This window comes from Chelonus insularis, unplaced genomic scaffold (assembly GCF_013357705.1).
Source record: "Chelonus insularis isolate UGA/USDA-ARS -01 unplaced genomic scaffold, ASM1335770v1 contig_44_pilon, whole genome shotgun sequence".
NCBI lineage: Eukaryota > Metazoa > Arthropoda > Insecta > Hymenoptera > Braconidae > Chelonus > Chelonus insularis.
The window spans coordinates 588,617-610,893 of NW_023276585.1; the positions used below are offsets into that span (position 1 = coordinate 588,617).

The window sequence follows — 22,277 nt, forward strand, 5'->3', positions numbered from 1 at the left end:
AGAAGTTGAAGGAAAAAGCAGAAAACTTGTCAGATAAAGAATCAGCGAAAGAGTTGTAGATGTAGTTTATAGATATGGAAGTTTCTTTCGGTTCTTTGATTTCAAAAATTCTCCACTTCTGATGCCAATTTAACTGAAAATTTGGTATGGAATTAACTTTTAGTATATTTTAAAAATAATTCTAGTAGAAAAGAGTATACATTATATTTCCATTTGTGTCTTTTTGAATAATTATTTTAAAATGTAAAATAAATTTCATTAATTAAATAATAAAAAACTATGTTCATACGACTGTTTGAAGAGAGATGTTTCAAGCGCAGTGACAATCATTGACTCAAGCTTTACTGAATTAAGGATTTGGTGAAGTGGACGTGTTGATAGAAAGTTTCATAACAAAAGTTTGATAATGTATATGGATAGAATAATGTTGCAACGAACTCACGTGATAATTTCATTATGAAACTCGTCACATCTAATAGTGAGATTTCTTGTGTAAATGTGGTTTATAAAATTAAAAGGTATTCAAGTAAAATGAGAGTGCAAAATAAAATAGAGATAAAATAAAATTCTTCAAAGTCTGACTATTTTAACTTTGGACTACTAAAAATGATACATTCCCATTATTCTCTTAATATAATTAATTAACTTTCCCTATTCTATCATTGTAGATGAAAAAAATTATTTTTTATTTATTGATACACTAGAATTATTCAAGGTAACGTCAATTTTTTATTGATGAACTCAAATACCAGGATGGTGATTTCGATAAAATCCTCACGTTTTGAGATAAACAACCATCCTGAATAGTGTTTGAAAAATGCCTGGATGTGAGCAGAATGTTAGTCGACAATGTCTGAAAAAAGGTGACTATAGTGGCGATGAACCTAAGCCCGAACAATGCACCTTTCGTAAGTGAAGACGAGTGAAGCTTCTACAATCATTTTAAAACCATTAGTTTTTCCCAATTTGTGTACAACTATTTTATTTTTTTATTCTATTTATTCGGTAATTTCGTTTTTAATGTTAAAAAACAACCCAATTTTTTATCAAACAATAACAATTAAATAAATAATTGAGAGACTTAATTAATAGTCAATTAATTACCTCATTAAAACACTTAATATATATTAAGTGTTCTAATGAATAATTATTATCAATTAACTATTCCAATCTAGAAAGGAGTTGATTGGTTATAATGAGTATCAAAGATTATTCTCAAGTGCTAATCACGGTCCAAAGTTTATCTTCATTAATAATTAGTTTATAATTATAGATAATTCTTCTATTATAGATGTCTATTTATTCCTCATTAACACTCATTCATTGGAACCACATGATTTTATAATACACTTTATCAAACTGGAAACATCAACAAGCCTGAATCAACCAAGCAGGAGTAAATCAATTTAATGCCTCATTTCATAACAGTAGGTACAAGCAGATATGCTTTTTTTGCTTCTTTATTTTTTGCCATTTTTGCTCTTTACGTCATCTATTTTCTACTGGCATATAAATCATCACTAACTCTTTAAAATTAGTTCAATATTTCCTTCTCTATTATTGAATAAGTAGGCTAATTGTAAAAGATAGATTTTGAAAAATAGATTCCAGTAAAAAATGAACAAAACATCATGGTTTTAATCGTAAAATTAATTGAAAAGAGTTTTATTCATTACTCAACTTTATTGTTTCAAATAAAGTCCTTTGTAGTCGAGAGAGCTAAATTGTATCATGGTTTTTTTTGAAGTCTGAAGATATGTCAATTAAAATAAATTGACAGTTTCGAGTTGAAGTAGATATGTTTTAAAACAGCTTATAAATTTTTATTTCTTGTTTCACCAGGAAAAAATTGGTTTGCAATATTTCCAAGAAATACAGAAAATAATTTGTACAAGATTCTAGACTTGTTGAAATTAAAGGAAAATTTTTTAATTTTTTTATTTTAATCAACATCCTAAGAATCTTGTGCACAATTTTCAAAAACTTTTTAAATAAGTGTGATGGTTTTTATCTTAGGAAACTGACAGTGATAAAATATTGGATTTACGGCAGTTAAAAAGTAATTTGGCACAAAAATAGAAAAGAAAGTTGAAGAAATTACAAATAACATCAAGTTAAATGAAACTCACCAGTTGGACTTGGAGTAAGCTCCTTCATTGTTATATCCACGTGGATATCATAACGATCAAACAGTCCTAATCTTGGTCCTCGGGTGCTTCTTTGCAGTGCACTGATCGCAGTCAAGGCAGCTTTTTTGTACTCTCGAAACCCAAAAGTCTTAAATGGCACCACCATTCCTACCTGTTAAACAATTACACTGGAGTATTTTGCTCATATACAAAGTGCTTAGTATGTAGTAAGCTACTTTTTTCTGCAACAACAGTAAAACAATGATGCTCTTCGACTGGAGTGTAGAGAAGTATGTGATTTTGCTTCAAAAATAAGACTCATTATGAGAATTCACCATTATTGGAGTCATTTTCTTTTAATTAGATAATTAGCTGACTGATGAAAGAAGATCTGATGACTTGAAATAGTAATAAAAAATTTGAAGAAATTTTTACTCTTTGTTTTGACTTTTCAATTCTTGAAAATGAGAATAGGAGCAGATTAATACTTAAGTTAATGATTTGATCACAATTGGTGGAAATTAGATAATGAATATGTGATTCAATTAAAAATTGGATAACTTTGTTAAAAAAATCGCGACAATTGTACTATTCCCATTTTTGTAAAATTTTATTAACAAAACAAAGTTACTTTATAAAGTGTAGTTGATGTTTAATAGATTTTTTTTATAAATTTTGTTCATTCAAAACAAACAATATCATGTCAAAGTAAAAAAATAAAAATTTTTGAAAAAAATAGATTTTTTATTCTAGATATTTTTGTATCCTGATAAAAGAGTTTTTGAATAAATACTCTGCACAAAAAGAAAAAATGTGAATAGTGAATGCAATTTTTTCATTTTGCAAGAATGAATAATTATTCTTGAATAAAAAATAACTAACCATTGACCTATTTATCTATTTTTTTTTAGATTAAGTATAAATTATCATAGGCTTGAGTTAATCGTAATATTTCATTAGTTAAATTCAGACTATTATAAAACAAAAAATTATTCTATTATTTACTAATCCTTACAATAAGATTAAAATCCATTGTTATCAAAAATCATCCTATTTATAATTAATAGTCAAGTAATTTAACATTTATTTATTTTAAATTTCGTTCTTTTTTCTAAATTTATGTTCAAGAGTGTACGTAGAAAGATCAAGAGAGCGAGAAAGTGATAAAAAATAAGAGCAAAAGAAATGAATATTCCGTATGAAATAATTGTAAAAGTGTATTGGAGTGTAGATAAAAATGTTCAAGTGTTTTGAGAAGAAATTTTTACGGAAAGATTATTGAGTTTAAGTGTTCAATTTTTCTATACGTACTCTGAAGAATCAACGAGGTAGTCGAATAAAAAAATGTAAACAAAAAGAGACAAAAAGTGTTGATCGAATGTCCAGAAAAACGATTGTATATTGTTTTTTCTTTGATCTACTTACTTAAACGAAATATTTCACAATTGTTCATTATTGTCTCTCCAAAAAACTTCATAAATACAACTTCTAGCTTTTGACCAAATAATTAATAGAATTTGATCACAATGATTGAACTTGATATTTTGCAGTACAACGTAATTGAATATTTATTATAATCATACTAAATTAAAAAGAGCTATTGTAATCAACTATTAAAAGAGAAATCCCTTGATCTGCTAAAATAAGTTTTAAGAATACGATAAGTATCCTTTGAATTCAATAAATGCAATAAAATGAAGAAAAAATTACTGTCTGATATCGAGGAATTTAATTTAAAAATACTTAGGTGTAATTGTTATTTTTTTATCCTGAATTAGCAAATGAGAAAAAATTAGAATTGATTAATCAAAAGATCTTTTCAGTCAGCAGTAAAAATGGTGATTACTCAAAGGTTCTTGAAAAAATAAACTTGTTAAACTTTTCATCAGTAATAGAACAAAATCATAAGTTAATTTCACCTGTTGCTCACTTCGATTATTATGAATAGGTGAATCATAAACAAAGACTTGTTGACATGTAACTTAACCAATGTGTCCGTAAACAATATAATTATTGATTGTATCAAATACTCGGTTTCAAAAATCTATACTCATGAGTTTTCTCTTTCCAAAAACAGTTATTTAAATGTAATTGAGCAAAATTTAATTGGAAAAATACAACAATTAAATTTTATCATTAAGAGCTTTTAATTAGTATATTCAAAAGCTTAATTTGTAAAATTGGGTTTTATAGGAAATCATTTGGTGAAATTGATGGTATTTTAATTAAAAACTACAGGATGATATAAAAGTTGCTAATATTTGAATTGAGTGAAAAATCCTTTGGATGCAAAAACTGATAGTGGATTTTTCATTTTAGATCATTTTCAAATGACTAAGCCTCCATAAAATATAAAAGAGCTTTAATGGAAAAAAGAAACGTTTTAAAACTACCTCGTTTGAATATTATTGAATGTTGATTGATGTGAGGTAAAAATATAAAAATAAAGACAAAAATTCTCTATTATATTTTGGGTTTTTAGAGTTATCTAGGACACATAGTAACAGAAGCCTGAGCTACTCAATGCTATCATTTTGCATGCAGAGTGTATTTGATATTTTTAGATAAAACCACTTTAGAAAAAAAAAAAAAAATGAGAAAAAGGCTGGAATAAAAAATTATAATTGACATTTTCCGCTATTAAAGGATGATGTGAAGTTGAAGTGAATAATCTTTCGTACACTTACCTTCAGGTAAGAGATATTTTGACTGCTACCACCTGAGGTAGGTAGCTGAGGAGCATGAGTAAAGTGAGGCAGAGGTGTAGTGGTTGTAGTAGAGGTTGTAGTGGTAAATGCTGCAGCTTTTTGTCGAGTAATATTACCTCTACCCTCACCCAACCTTACACCAGAACCTCTTCCCACTCCACCTTTTCCAGAGCCAATTCCAGAACCTCTTGATAAAGTGCCTCTCTCACTAACTCCTATTTTTATTGTGCTTTCTCCACGTACTACGTCTTTCCCACTAAAAAATCCCATGCCTCGACCTGGACCAATGACCACCAGAACCAGGACCCATGTGCAAGAAACTGGGAGCTTCATGATGACGGTCAATTTCTTCCTCGATTTATTTTGCTTATTTCAATTTCAATATGTCAAATAAAAATACTTGTAACATCGAATCTCTCTTTTTCCACCTTCCCAAAAATTTAATTTTCAAAAATTTCGGAAGTTGTCTCATCTTTTCATTTCCTTCCTTTGTTTGTCCAGTATTTCTTTGTCTCGCTTGTCTTGACTTTTTCGCACGTTCTAGTGAATAATCGTTTGCAATCTTTTACCTCAACTTCGCCCCATGTAAACGTGTCTTGTGACGACACAAACACAATAGCGTGGCTCTTCCTTCTTGGCAGACATTCTCGCTTTTTCTGCTGATGTCGACTGCATGAAAGTCTTTGCGCTCCACTGGAACAAAAAAAATATTCGTAGATGTTATTGAAATTTTTTAATCAATTTCATATTGAAATAAAATATAACGTTAATTATTAATTAAGTAACATTGTGATTTTATGTTTGTTTAATTGAATTAAAAAGAAAACTACATTCGTGGAATTGTTTTTCAAACAATATTATATAAACTCAATGAAATTTGATATGCATTGAAATACATATTCATAGTTCTCAACCATTAATTGCAATTTATTTGTTGTTTATTACATATAAAATCAAAGCCTTGTTTTCCGCACAACCAAAAATCGGTAATTTGGTACTTTGTATTCATTAATTCGAATTTCGTGTATTTATATATTGCAAAAGTAATGTTATTAACGTTATTTATTGTCAAAGCTCTGTGGTTTAGTTACTGGTGTATGTTTAATAGCTATTTTGCTTATTAAAAAATAAATAGAATTAAAATCCAGACTGTAAAGAAACTTTAATTCCTGTGTTCTCTCTAGAGTTTATTTTTAAATTTAGATTAGAAATGAATTGCCGAAGAATTTTATGAAATCCAGTTAACATGTAAATTGTATGGAAAAAATGGAGATAAATTGTAAGAAAAAATAAACACCGAAATTTAATCGGTATAATATAGATCAATACAATACAATCGCTAACAAGATATTGTTAATTTAAACTGAAAACAGAATGTTTGTTGCAATTTTTATGAAGGATTTAAAATTGAATGAAATTGGATTCAATAGAAATATTTGTTTAATTAATATTAAATGGGGGAAAAATATAATATCGTTCCGTTAATCTCAATTTCTACTACAATGTAGATCGCAGGTGGTGGAACAATTGTGCAATTGATTTTACTACCATATTGAACTGTGAAATCTAAGCAAAGTTTGGTAAATTTTAAGGAAATATAGCTTAATTTTCTAAATGATATTTGCTAGATTTTCCTATGATCGTATATTACAACAGCATCGACCATTTATAGTTCTCTAAGTCACCGATATTATATTGGACATAAGGACATTTATAGCCATATCCTGGAACTTAAAGTTTTATTATTCTATGGAAATAGATAAAATTATTATTCATGAATTCCAAGAATATTAATTTTATGAATGTATTGATATTAGATTGGTTTCGAATCAATCCTTTAGAAACATTTATTATCATTTTTATGATTGCCGTAAGTCATATCATGTATTAATAACCACAATTCCATGTTAAACTTCCTCAGAATTGCTGTACATATCAATCAAAATTTATAAACTGTAAAATAATAATAAATTATAATAAATAGTTAATAGATTATTTTCAAAGATTATTTTAATTTAAGAATTATTCAATTTAACAAAAAAAACTTTTGACATAGTAAAAGCATTTCACTTTTGAGTTTGAAGAGAAAATTTTTTTACTTTTGAAGCTAGAAAATATTTCTTTATGAATGTTTGGATTTCCAGATGAATGTTTTCCACTAACAAAAATTAAAAAGTTTTTTCTTAATTTTACGTTGAGTATTTTCACATTTGTAATGAGTTTGCTTTATTTTACTTTATAAATACTTTAGAAGAACCATTCTCTAACAATTTTTATGCAAACTTATGAAACAGAAGCTGACCTATTGTGGTTTAAACTTAATTACCCTTCAGTAAAACAATCTGTTGTCCATTACCACAAGGTTCATGAACACTCGAGCTGCTGTATCTGATTCAGAGATACAAATATTTATTAACTATCAATCATAAATATCAACATTTTGTTATTTGTTTTTAGTTAACGTATTTTTAGAGATATAATAATAACATGAATTTACTAATAAGAAGACTCCTCGAACACTATAAAGATTATCTAACACAAGAGGAGTTTTGTCGGAGTTTATTTAGGGTTGTTTAAAACTTCTCTAATGTAAAAGAAGTCGTAGCTGACTTTAAATAAACTTCTCTAAAACTCCAATTATGTCTGAAGAGTTTCAAATGATTCTACTTTTATGTATATTTATGGTTTATTCACCGTCATTTAACAACAGGACATTACATCATATATGTCGTGTCAGACCCGGAAAGAAATCCTTCTAGACTTACATCATAACTCCGCATTATAATTTAGATAGAATTTTATAAGAATTATTTACATGAATAGATAGAGAATCTTTTAGTGAATCAAATAGACAGAGATCCTGCGATGATATTAACTTCAAGAGATGGAATATATATTTATAATATTGTTAAGGTTCTAAATTCATCATCCTTCAAGTTATAAAACATAAACCAACAGGAAAGTTTCCATTTTTTATTGACTCCAAATAGTTATAAAAAAATACTGCGAAGGGATTTAAGTAAATTTTGTACTTCTACATTGATAGAAACTTTTTCCAACTTTATAGAGTATAGTATACTTTGTAATAAAATTATATTTTTAATGGAGAATAAATTAATTATTTTATTTAAAAATGGATTTAAATCTCAGGGGTTCTAAAAGTTTTGGAAACTAAATTTGTTTATTTGCCGGGTAATTATTATGCAGTAACCAAAAACAGGATTGTAACTAACTTTCTTGCAGGTAAGACCAATTCAGCAAGTTAAATCGTTTATTTTTTGCATTAAATACGTGAACTTGTAGTGGTACTAACAAAAATACTGGTGTAAAGTTTTCACAATGAAAAAAACTTCATATTCTACGTATCATATTGATGAATATTTTTTATTTGACGTAGAGAATTGTAACTGTGATTTAATTTATCTTTTCAATTTTTAATTTTGTAAAAATAACTTTTTAATTTTGAGAGTTATGCAAAAAAGTATTTGTCAGGTATATCTTTATGATATTAACAAATCTAAAACAGAAAATTAGTCATTGGTTAATAGACAAAATGATTTTCAATAAAAATCATGATTATTTTTCATTAAAAACATTTCTAATTAAGTCAATTGTTTCTGTTCTTTTAACAACATTGGGCTAAAAGTGATCAACGCGATTAATTATATTCACTTTAATGTTTGCTGTCAAACTAATCGGATAAAGACTGACTAAATGATGTACTCTGTGATTAGTCAATAAACCTTTCGAAACAATGCGTGTTAAATTTCGGTGAGATGCTAATTGTCACTGCCTTTTATACACCTAAACTTGGAAACGACAAGATCGATAATTTCAATCAGTGTCAAGTAACTCTGATATGTATCTTGAAGAGCTTCAACTTGCCTTGCCATAGATGACATCCTGTTTGATGACATTTCGAAAATGGGCAATTTCTATTTTCGCAATTAAATCGTCTATCTAGAAATGCAAAAGCTATGGAAAATAATATGTACCTATTTTTCACAAAAGAATTTTCTAAGAGTACGACGTTTTTGTCATGAATATTAAATGATCACGTCGACTTTTACTTGCAAATCGCATCTACAGCTTCGGAACTCTATTCCCGGCTGATCGAACGATAAGTCAAACTTATGGAAGTTTTATTGTACCATGTTTTTTAGTTTAATCAAGCAAACTTTCTCTACCCCGATGGGATCAATATTTTCCTCGAAATTTTGCTTTTTTTGAATAAAACTAAAGTACCATGTTTATTTCTTTTATCAGAGAAATTCGGTCAGTTTGAAACTTTTCCAAACTTTGCTGAATAATTTAGAAAATATTTCTTGTTGCAATTCGAATCATGCAAGATTATTTGATACTTTGAAAAATAAATAATGTGCCTCAAATACGACTTGAAAATTCAAAAGAACAGAATTTAACAAGGAAGCTAAGTAAATCTTGGGATAACTACATTGTTTCCATTGACTAGACAAACCAAAATTCTGCCCTCGTGATATTCCAATCCGACCCTTCCTTTTTTATGTGATTTCGGTCATCTACAAAATTTACGTGACCGCCTCAATAACAAACGAAAATCGGACTAACATGAATTTAACATTTTTTGATCATCAAAATAGTCAGAAAAAATTAAAACACTTAGATTTGTTAGTTAATGGTAATTAATTTGATTAAATAACTAAAAATTAATAATTATTAATAAGCCAAACAATTTTAACTCTATTTAATAATTTATAAATTCATTATATAATGGTATAATGAGTTAGCAGTGAATTATCAACATTGTTGATGAAGTGGAATTTTAATGGTCTAATTAAATGGATTTCGAATTTGAGGACGATTAAACCAGTTAAAACAGAGCTATATGTCTATGAAATATACAGAAAATTAGAAATATTTGATCCAATGAAATTGAAAATAATCTTATCACCTTGATTCTGAATAAAGATCAAAGAAGTAAGTAATTTCTCTGGAAGATCTTCTAAATCCAATTGTTAAAACTCAAGAAGATTCTTAAATTGCTCAATTTATTATTTAAAAGTTATTAGAGCAAACTTAAAGGATACTTTTAGGATTTAAACAGAGAGAATGGCTTGAATAAAACATTGTATATATAAGTAAAATATTTTAACTAAAGAACCGTGTCATTAACTGAAAATAAGTACATCACGTAAATCACTTTTTCACCAGATTTAAACTGAATTTTATTGGTCGACAATGTAGTAAACTTGCATTCTCTACAATTACTTATACAGAATAGAATGAAAATTTAGTGCGGTATAAAAATACGAATTTAAACGAAAAGTAGTTTCCATTGATCTGGAGTGATCTCAAAAGTGTTTCTCAGATCTCAAAAGACCCTTAGAAGTCAATAACATGTTATAATTGTGACAGTACTGGTTCAAAAGAGCTGTCACGTTGATTATACATAGGAACATTTTAAACAAATTTTGACGAAATAAAATTCATTAGTGGAATGTTCTTATATTGATCAGATTTCAACTATGTTATATTATAGGTTTTTTCTAATAAATTTTTTCCTATTTTTTGTTAAAAGATTAATGAGTAGAGACAGCTTTTATATGCATATTAATTGATTTTTCATTCTCATCCATAGTTTACTTTGATAAATCAAATTCAATTTTTAGTTTTCAAATGTAAAAATTGTATTTTGAGTTGATTTTTTTATCAAAACTGTATATTGAAATCTAGCATGTATGGCAAAAATAAACGTAGTAATGTTGTGATTGCATCAATTTTTATCACTGAGCCAATTTTCTGAACCGTTTTCCAAACTGCAATTAAATTTCATTCAATCAAATACTTGAAATACTCAATCATCAAATGTTTTACACTCGTTCAAAAAACTCTTCTACGCCAATTACTTTGATGGTTATTATTTTTGATTTAACTCTCGCAAATGAATGACAACAACTTTAATAAATTGGATTCAAATATTTTTTATTGAAAAAATTTTCAAATTATTCATGATATTTTCATAAGAAGTATCCAGATGTTGAACAAAAATAGATAAATTAAATTAATTTATCATGTCCTCAAATATAAACCAGGTGATTGCAAACTCGGATAGATTTGCAATAAGTTAGAGGTAGGATTGCATGCTTTCACAGTTGAGTAGATAAACACAAATGCTGCGAGCTTAACTGGAATGGAATAAGAGTATTTTTCTGATATTGTTCGATTATAAAATGTATAAGATATAAGACGATATTGATATTATATAGCCATAGATTATTGTGACAAATGTTTGTTTTCATCCAACGATATTTCCTGCCAACATCAAGATATGGGTTTCATCATATCAGCTATCTACTCCACGTACAGGATATGCACTGGACACTGACCTAGCCTCTTGGTGGTTCTCACACCCGGTGCTCTAATTAAATTGAGGTCAATTGTAGCAGCGATAAATTTCCAACTAAGGTCTCAATGTTCTTGAAACCATGTACCATGAATGAACGATGTATAAAAATAACTATTAATAAATTGTTGTGAGATTTAATTAATAGTAGAATTTCTCAATGAGTTATTAATAATTTAATGATAAATTAGTGTGATCATATTAAGCTTAATAAATTAGCATAATTTTTTGAAAATTTATTTGGATAAAAGGAAATAATTAAACTAAGTAATGTCATATTTTTTAAAATAACATTTCATTACGCTGCATACAATGTAGAAGTTTATATAAAATACACTTCAGATATGACATAGATGATCACACCTCTAGAATTCTACCTTTGCTACGAGTGTTTATTCAACCATGAAAATCAGGCAGTATTAGAATGTAATATTTTGAAATATGACAAGTAGAAGAATGATAAAAAATTTGATTTACGAGAAGATTGTTCTGCTGCATATTGGTGGACTGATGACTAAGGCAAAAATTTAATAATAAAATAGTGAATAGAAACAGATCTAGGAAAGATTAATAAAATGAGTTAGAGAAGATTTATAACAATTGATGATGTTTTGTTAGAATGTTTTTACAACGATTCAGACAAGAAAGTTCCTTGAAGTTGGTTTTTTTCGATGAGAATATTAAAATTTACCATTTTGTAACAACCGGGTATTGATCGATAAATCACTTTTTTTTAACGTAGCATGAAAAATCTGATTCATATATATTGCTTATATGCAGATGCAAATTATTGGAAAAATTCAAATTTTTCTTTCAAAAACAGAAACGTCAACAAAACTCGAAATTTATTCAATAACATTGCAGACTGTTCTGAAATAACTTTTTGGATAGACCGATGGTAACTAGTGGCAATTTTAGACTGTAGTATGTACACACCAATTGATAGATAGTTAACACCAGAAGATGAATACTAAAAAAAAATTTCATCGTCGCTTTCAAAGACTGAAAGAAAAAATTAAAAAACTCTGCTTGACATTGGCTTGACTTAGAGAGTCGTTTCAGACCACCCAGTACATCAATCTTAATAAAAAAATTTAAGCTTTGACTTTAATCTGTTATTTTTCATTCATAAAAGATCATTTTTAAAACAAAAGCCAGAAATATTGAAAGTGTTAAGTTGATCATAAATTATCAGATCTATACGAATAATGTAAAAGAGAGAATTAAATTTCTCTCCATTGTAGTTCACGATTATTTCGCTTGAGGTTGTTGGCTGCTCTTTTTATCTTTGTACTCATGACAATTCCTCTTGGAAATAATTTAAGAGTAAAAATTCTCTCTTAAATTTTTTACAAGTTAATTACAAATTAATTTTATTTCTCAGCATAAATTAGATAAGTATAATATTTTCTCATTATTTATTATTCTTCGCTGTGATTAATAGCAGACATTTGTTCAAAATCTCATAGATATTAACATTATTTTCTTTTTATAGTTATATTTTAACACGTGTTTTTCAACATTAATCGAAATAATAGTTAAATCCTGATGAAAATGTCGAGACACAGCTAGCCCTAATAAATTTATTAGTTAAACTTTTTATTATTATCTATGTCGTTGTAATTTAATACTAGCTCAGAATAAAAGATGCATTAAACTTTGGAACAAGCAAAGTCAAGCTTCGAGGTCCCCAATGGTCAATAAATCCTATAAAACGAACTAAAAAACGACCATGACGCTGTCGTTTAGGTTTCAGTCCGAAGTGCATGCCTTTACTGACATTCTCGTATAAAAAATGGCTTTTAGTTTCCACAGTTTGTAAAAGAATACAGTAATTCACGAGGTTATTTGAAGTTGTGGACAAAAAAATGAACCATATTACAGTTCGTCGAGATTTGTTCGCTTTATTTATACTTTTCAGTTTTATAACTTTTTATTTTTTACAAATTCAATCAACTTAGCGATTATTACTCTTTTCTCAATTTCTTCGTTCATTAATTACTTATTTTCTCATTTAACCACAAACCAATGTGTTTAAAATTTCAGAAGAAATATGGATTATGCCACAGCTAATATCCACAAAAAATATCAATAAATAATTCTCTTATTATTATCAGGGCAAAAAACAAAATTTATCCAGGGGAAATAATTTGTAGAAGTTAATAGAATAAAAATTAATGGAACTTGAATAAATCACATAAAAATCTCCCCTCAAAATATATATTACTTATTAAGAAGATAACTAATAAAGATATTGATGTTCATTGATGGCAATATTTCTTTCAATTTCCATGTTGGTTTTAAAATTACCGGATTAATTTATTATTTACACATTGTTCATTTCTTTTATTATTAACCACGCGTTCTTTTTTGATACTTTACATACCTCAGTGAGGTAAAAAACTTGAAACGTTTTTTGTAATAAAAATTGTGCAATAAATATCAAGATGAAAATACTGGGTCTTGGAGTAACACAATTATTAATTGTGGTTTAATTAATTAATGCTATAAAAGACATGGAAATAATAAGAAGAAAGACCACAGCTTCGAAAACTATTAACTTTTTCAGTCAAGTAAGAGAAAAAATGATGCCCAGCTGATGAAGGGGAGAATTCGAAGTTATAATAACTAATTTTATTTATTTGATCTCTCACTGATTGGCGTGGATGATTTAACAAAATGCTGATAAGTTGGGCATGGTATCTAGCTACTGACGTAGATTTATTGCTGACCTTAACTGCTGTTATTCAATTAATTTATTGCATATTCCTTGATATTTCGCTGCTTGTTTTAATCATAACCAGTTTTAAAATGCACATTTTATTCCGTAGTAATTTTTGCAAAGAAATTTACAATCTATTTAATAAAATTGTTATACGAAAAAAATGAAATCAATTCGTTGTAAAAATGTTTGTTGACGTAAATTTTTAACGGTAGTTGTACATATGACGTTACCAGAATTTTTAAAAATACATAATTCATTTATTGATTTATTTTCATTGCAATAAAAAAAAAGGTTAACTCTCAGGGGGAAAAAATCTTTAAATTTTCCAGAGGTAAAAAAGTAGAAATCTTGTCGAGAAATATTCAGAATTGTTGTTGTTTCCGGTAAAGTGTAAGCGATTGGTGGCAATCGATAGGCTATAGTCGTATGTCAATAAATGGATATTGTTCGACTGATCCATTCGAATGCAGTTAACGGACAATCCACTACTCCAACGCGCTTGCTATTATCATTTTGCACACATAAGCTAACACTCAAGTGATTTGAATTAAACTACGACCTGTCCTAACCATTGTTTTCACCGTCGTCCTCATAATTCTGTTCTACTGTCTACCTAGCACGTATGTGCACGTCCGAACCATGCGTTGATTGTCCTTTTTAAATACTCTCTTAAATAATCAACAAAAAAAAAAGACTTTACAGACTTTTTTTTTTATTTAAACATGCATTATTTACAGTGAACTCGTAAAAATAAATTTGGAACTTGTTGTGTATTTTATTTGCACAAAACACGATACCGTTAGTTATTATTAGGGCATAAATATTATTCTTTCTGCTTGATATACTGAAACAACAAATTAAGCCATAACATTTTTATACATAACTGTAGATAAAATAATTTAATTCTCAATCGACATCAAATTTGGAATTTTTTTTAAGCATTAAATAATTTTGCATTCAAATCATGGATGCTTTGCCAATCAATTTGCACATATGCAAATTCAATATTAATTTCTACGACTGACTAACTCTAATATTTAAACTCCGAACTGGGCAACATTCCATCAGGATGATAGATAGATTTGATTGAACCGTACAGATAATTCATGAAGATCTATCAAGTTTGCATTGCAATAAATGAAAACTAGAATTTTTTATTGAAAAGTAGCAGAAAAATATAGGTAATAATTATTTTAAGGTTGTTTATTCAATCAAATTAGCATTTAAAGCTCGAAAAAAAAATATTCAAGTTGAAATTTTCTTAACTCAATAAAAAGAATGCACATTGGGTATTTTATTTGTAAAATTTTTAACTTCCCCGGGGGAAGTTATTGTAATGGGTCTGATTTTGCGAATCCCGAATTTGAAAATATCTCCACGTTTCAAGGTCCCTGGAGTCGAATACAACAGTTTTTAAGTAGACATCTGTGTGTGAGTATATGTGTTCGGAATTATTTTTTATTTCAATTATCTCAATAACAAAAAATGATATCGATGTAGAACCAATTGCATTCGACACGCAATTTTTCAATTTAAAACTGATTGAGTTTTCAACAAAATTGGCTGAGCCATTTTTTATGCAGAATCAAAAAATCAAAAAAAATAGGAAACTTTCTGAATATTGCAATTTAGGCAAAACTTTCACGCCTGATTTCTTGATAATAATTATAATAATAATAATTTATTCTAAAAACTACAAAGAGCTTTTCATTCTTTCTACTAGAAAGTTAGTTGTGTGAACGTTTCGGATCGCATCCAGATTACTGAAGAGCACTGATATTTTATCTCTAAATACAATAGCTGAAAGTATTTATACTACTTTCAAGCTTATAATGTTTTTTTAATAAATATTTTGTTTATTTTAGTTGAATAAAAAATTTTATAAACACAAATGTATAACACCTTTAAACACAACAAAAATCTATATTAAAAAAATTTTAATAAAAAAAAAATTCCCTACCGACTCTAGAGTCTAAAGAAATAAAAAATTTTGTTTTTCAAGTTAAAAAACATGTTCTAAATTTAAATATTTGATCTTTTTTCTACGTTTTTCATCAACTTTAGATGCATTTCTTGAAGTTTTCTCAAATGTATGAACTTCTTTTCCATGGAAAGCGTATTTTTTATTTTAACTGTAGACAGGAAAAAACAAAGTCTGAGAAAAAAAAAATATTCAATTGTATTTTCATACAAAAAGTGGCAGAGCATTTCTCGCAATAAATGGAGTACAGACTAGTATGTGTGCAAGCGACATAATGAGATCGATTTTCTCATCTAGATATCTGGGTAACATTTCAAAGAATACTTATATTATCTATATACATATACGTGTCACATGGCAGGGACTCAATATGTCGAACGTTATATGATCATGCACATGTCCTTTAGACATCGACCTCATTCTCAAGTTTTGCCTGAACAATCATTTTTGCTAATGAAAATATTATTTGATAAAAAAAGCTCACTAGAAATTATTCCTTTCAATGTCCATTCAAATTTATTTTTTTCTATTCAATATCGAAGATAATCTAAGATAAAATGGAAAAATTCGTTTTATTGAAACATCGTAACCGCTTTTAGGTTCAGTGTGAAATTGATATTTCTCGATTTTACTTGATGTATATTTATTAAATCTATTCTTACATAAGCTCAACGATTTTTATTTGAAAAGAAGTGAAAGTTTATTCAGAAACAAAATTGCTAAGAATTCGCTGATGAATTGAAGTTCAATATAAATAAAAAAAAAATTAGATTTATGAATAGATATTTATAGATTTCTTTTTTGAGGTGAATGTAACTTCTGAGATTTATTTCAACTATTCTATGTCGCATGAAAGTAACATTATACTCCTTGGGGTGCTTACATTACTTTTTACTCTACTTCTATGCTGGTGGCAAGGATAAAATTATTCACAAAAACTTGTAGTATTGTTACTACCTTCAGAGTTTCTAGTCTCTACAACATTCTAGAGATGATGAAAGTCAAAAATTATTAGTTGTGATGAAATTGAAGATTATCATAATAATCATAGCATGTAAAATATTTTGACTGTTATCAGCATTACCCTAAACCTTTCTCATATGAGCTGAATAATATCGCACATTCAGAAATACTTGGGAAAATTGTCTGAAGAAAAAACAAAAAGCTTCCGAAAATTCAAGATATTTTTTTCTGAAAATATTGTACTGGAATGATGTAAGGTAAATCACAAACAAAGTACTTAGGTTAGTATGTCAAAAGTATTTCGCAAAATTCCAGAGTTCTTTTAACATGTAGTGATCTAGAATTATCTACATTGTTTAATGAGTAATTTTATCATTGATCAGCCAACAGGCAATTTTCTATCGATTATTTAGTTCCAAAGTATTTAATCAAGTTTAAAACAATTTCTGAAAAAATATTTTTAAAAAATTTCAAAATAATTATTTGATTACCTTACTGAAATAATTTTAGTATGAATAAATAATTTTAATTACAGCAGATTGATTATATTTAAGAGCATTTGAATAATTATTATAATTGGAACAAAAAAAAGAGTAATTGAATAATTATTCAAACCACTCTGACATTCTTGGAACTTATTTGAATAACTGAATGCAGAATTCAAAAATATGTGATTTCACATGAAGTGGAATTAAAACAGCTATCTAGATAATAATGAATTAGTTTAGCATTGCAGTAATGAATAACATAAAGGGTATAAGAATCACAAGATTTCAGGATTAAATTTTTACCACACTGAGAAGTTTTGCAAGTGGTTTACTTTAAAACACTCAAGTGGTTTAAAGCGCAACTATTCACTCGTATTTTTTTTAGTTCAAGAGTTGAATGATCTGAGGTAATTTAAGTTGAGAATTTATACTCTGTAAAAGGTGATTCGAAAGTGCAAAATTTCATATTTTTGGCACGACAATATACTCGCCTCAGGAGTCATTTGGATGAGAACTCGATGTATTTTATTGTCTTCTCGAGGTGACTAAATTCAAATCCATTTTTTTCAAAGAAAATGGACGCCTGAAGGTATTTGTGGCGCACAAGGGATTAATAAAAGGTAATGGAGACATTTCTAAATGTCACGTACTCTGTCGTTTTGCAGAATTTGCAAATTTCAAAGTTGTCACGAAAAATTTTAATACCTTGTCACAATTATTATTTAATAACGGTGTCAAAATTTCTTAACACGTTGCCAGAAATACTCCCATTTCTCACCAGTGACCAAAAGAAAGAAAAACTGAAATTTATCAACAAACTTTGGTCCCCAGCGATTAATTTCAAACTGTTTTGACTGCAATGTCGATAGAAATAGTCTGGAAATCTTTACTTTTGTTGACTTTTTATATATCTACAAAATACTGAACGTTTTATCTATGGAAATTGTTCATATATTTTCTGCTTAAAGTAAATTTAAAAATCGATAACTTTACGGGTATTTGGAAAACGTTTTAGCTGTGTGTTGTGTTATGATGTTACTCAAGGGTATCCAAACTTCGTATTTACTGAACTAAAGTTTTTTTTTTTTAAATTGTTATCTCTGGTTTACAATTATTGACTCTAGAAGTATTATATTATAAATCAAAAATTCCCTTGAAGATTATGTATTTTAACTTAGTAATTATGCAGTTAATTGCGTGAAATTGGTATCGGTTCTTTGTTCAATAAAAATAGTATTTGATAATAACAATTTTCATACTAGTTATGAGAATCAAAATAAAGAATTTAAGTGATTATGTTTTGTAAAAATCACAACAATTGATGATTATAAACTCGAATAAAATGGTTGAAATACTGCTATGTTCTTTCAACTTCACATACTAAAAGTTATATCTTCTAACGATTTCTCGTAATTTGCACAGAGCAACAATAGCACAGCATGTGCAGTCAAATGATAAAAAGAAAGAAAACGAAATAAAGATTATTTTCAAACTTTATTGTTGTACTTGAACAATGGTAGAAAGAGCGCACATGTTTGACGGAAAAAAGCCTAAACTCTCAAATATGAGTGGTAGTCACATTATCAATACTTATAAACAATGACAATAAAATATCTCTACCTTCTGTAGCAAATAATATGAGATTTCATATTTGACAAGTGATTAAGATTTATCTAAATGTTTGAACAGATTTCTTTTATCACAACATGTTTCTATTTTATGCGAATTTATGTGATTATGTTATCAATGAATAATCAGTAGACTGGATCAAAGTGTGATTGTTGGAAATTTTTACAATCAAAGATTAAATTGCGATAAAAAATGTAAATTTTTTCACTATTTTTTATGAATAAATTATAATTGATTATAACAATCAGTGATATAAAATAATGTAGCATATGCAGAACTTGGATCAAAGGAAGCTACAATAACTAGAACTGCAGGTTGTGTGCAGATTACAGAGAATCTCTAAGCCTCTTGCTTGAGAGAAGCTTTGGAACTGAATAGCAGTTGAATATGTGAGGCAAAAGATGTTTGGATTTGCGGGGAAAAAAGCTGGATTTAAAGGAGCTGAATAGTATGAAATTTAACTCATGAGTATTTTCAAAATATTCCAAAGCAATAGCACATAAATATTTCCATATTATTGCGCTTAACTGACATGAATATTGATAACTAATATTTCAAGTTGGAAAACTTTAATCTGTTATTACGTCTTCCAATTCACCTCTCAGTCAGAAGTTAACTATTGGAATCATGAAGATACTTCTGTGCCCCAACTTACTTGTTCGAACAATAGATTCATTCAGAAGCCACAATTTAAATCGTTGTTGAAAACAAATTTCTAATGTTCCAACTTCAAAGAGAACTATTGAACATGTTATGAAATTTTATCTAAATTAAATATCTGGTCCAATTTAACATTAGGAAAGTGGTTGGTAATATGGACATATCAAACAATTGTGCCCTCTGCTCTATTTGTTTTATTCGACTATACTGATCCATGAATAAAAAAAATGCATCATAGTTTGAATTAATTTGATTGTTATAAAACCAATTATCCCATTAATAAGACCCTCATTAATAATGATCAGGACATAGAATATTATTGACTTAAAACTTTAAAGTTTTATTGTATTCTATAGTTGTAATGTCGAAATTGTTTTCTAATTTTAGGAAATACTGATTATTAATTGATAATATGTTGTATACTGGTCAGTGAAGGTCATTTCTAAAAAAAATTATATCCTAACATCAATTTTCTTTCATAAAAAATATTTCATTTAAAGTAACATGAAGAAAGAAACCTTTTTAAAAGAATTGAAAAATTTTATTCAACAAGGAATCGATTAATAAAAATTAAAAATTAGTCTGGGTAGTGATTGCTACAGCATTCGATATAGACCATAAATAAATCTACCAATCTCTAGGATTTTCCACTCTAAACCGACATCGGATGTTAAATAAATATGAAATAACGACTCTCTTTCAATGGAGCTGAAATATACACTACTGCAGCAGCAGCAGCAAATAATCGAATCGAAGGACAATTTGAAAATTTTCTCGTTGCTCTATTCGTTGACATATATACATAGCATTTTTATCGTCACCTGCAATATTGGTAGACATATCAGCTTCCGAAGAAAAACGAGATCGAAGGAAAAATCACGCAAAATGTAGTAAACGATCTTCCTTCACTATGTAGCTAGGAACCGAGTTCACTTCGACTCTCTTCCTATCTCTCATCTTTCGAAACCTTTTGCACATGTTCAACTATCACATAAGGTTTTTTTTTCCAATGACAATAAAGCTCCAATTCGTATTCCAAGCAACGAAATTCGAGAAAATTCTAAATTATTGGAGAGTTGTATTTTGTTAACTTGATACTTCACTTTTTTTTTATCATGCTTATTGAGAAAAGTGCAAACAATTTATGCATTGATGATGCTGTATAAAATATAAGAAGTTCATATAATCCTTTAACACTCCGAGACAAAAGACGTTATTCAATATTTATTTGATAATAGATATTCATTCCATTCTTTAACTATAAACTCGAAAAAACCTCAGATAGTATTGAATGGCAGTAATTTCCTGAGTAAACATCTGTGATTCGCATACCAAAATACCCCAGGAACTCTAAATCTATCGACTTACTTTTGTAAAACAACACGCCTTTTTGTCTTTCCTGCTGACGTCGATTTTAAGCAAATTTACACCAATGGTCTCTTTCAAATGACTTCTTTTATTTCAAAAAACACCCACTGGACCTTTTCTCCCCAACTTATTACCATAAAAAACCTATACATCGTATGCTTTATTATGTCTAATCTTTTACAATAACCAACATATTTATCTTCAAAATATGAGACAATTTTTTTTATCCCTGTGACTAAAATCTCTGAAGGAGCTTAAGATTATAAAATATTGCTACATTTATCTTCGTTCGATTATCTATTTCATCTTCATAAAAAAAAAATGTTTTATTTAAATGAGACAAAATAGAGATCAAAAACTTTCAGAAAAAATATGTAGTTTATTGAGATAAATTTATTTCATGGTTTTTACATATTGTTATGATTTTATTGCATTTTAATACAACGTTGGATTATTAATTTCTACCATCAATTTATCAAATTGTTTTTCATGCTAAATTTATTTGATAATAATTACTTGTATTCAATGATAAACAGGATTAATCAGTGCCCCGGTTATATCCATCTACTTTTAACGAATTTGATTGAGCTGTGACATATTAGTTTGCAAAAGCAAACGATTAACATCCATCAAAAAACGTTTTACTAGCACAAATTTACGTAAATTATTTATGTGAGGTAAATTACATTTACACACTGTGCTAAAAAAGATTAACATGTTGATTAATTCCAGGAAAATGTCATGTTATTATACATAATATTAACTCTGATGATTGGATTGAAGTAAATGAGAGAAATATTTAGTAATCTAATGTGATTAGTGGTCAATTTTTGATTGATTAAATTCAGAAGAAAGGATACTAGATCTCGAGCTGCCAAAGCATACCAAGTTCTCCATAAAGGCATGACGGTATTGACGTTTATCCTTGCACTAACAAACCACAGTAGATTCCCTGATGACTAGATAGCAGTACTATTCTGAATTCAGTGACCAGACATTAATAGAACCCTAGGGTCATGACAAAATTACAAGCAATCCTCACCCTAACGAAGTATTATAGATTCCAAGAGATACTGAATAATTTCCTGAATTACTCGATGATTGCATCAAGTTTATTAACCATTTTGTGGAGATTGGCATTACCTCGTTGAGCATCAGAACTTTTAATAAGGTTTTAAGTGTTCTTATCTATGTGTAACATTTTTATGCATATCATTATTTTGATAGACAATAAAGGAAAGTGT

The 22,277-nt window shown here is 28.0% G+C and overlaps 1 protein-coding gene across 1 annotated transcript in view; it reads right to left on the reverse strand.

The window, feature by feature from the left end:
- The window catches only part of Nmdar2 (NMDA receptor 2), a 79,713-nt gene that overhangs the window by 49,605 nt on the left and 7,831 nt on the right, over nucleotides 1–22,277 (reverse strand). The window contains exons 2-3 of the mRNA XM_035088191.1: nucleotides 4,817–5,530; nucleotides 2,130–2,301 (exon numbers count right to left, since the gene is read on the reverse strand). Of these exons, the coding sequence (XP_034944082.1) occupies nucleotides 2,130–2,301; nucleotides 4,817–5,170 (526 nt within the window). The 5' untranslated portion in view covers nucleotides 5,171–5,530. The remainder of the gene's footprint in view (nucleotides 1–2,129; nucleotides 2,302–4,816; nucleotides 5,531–22,277) is intronic.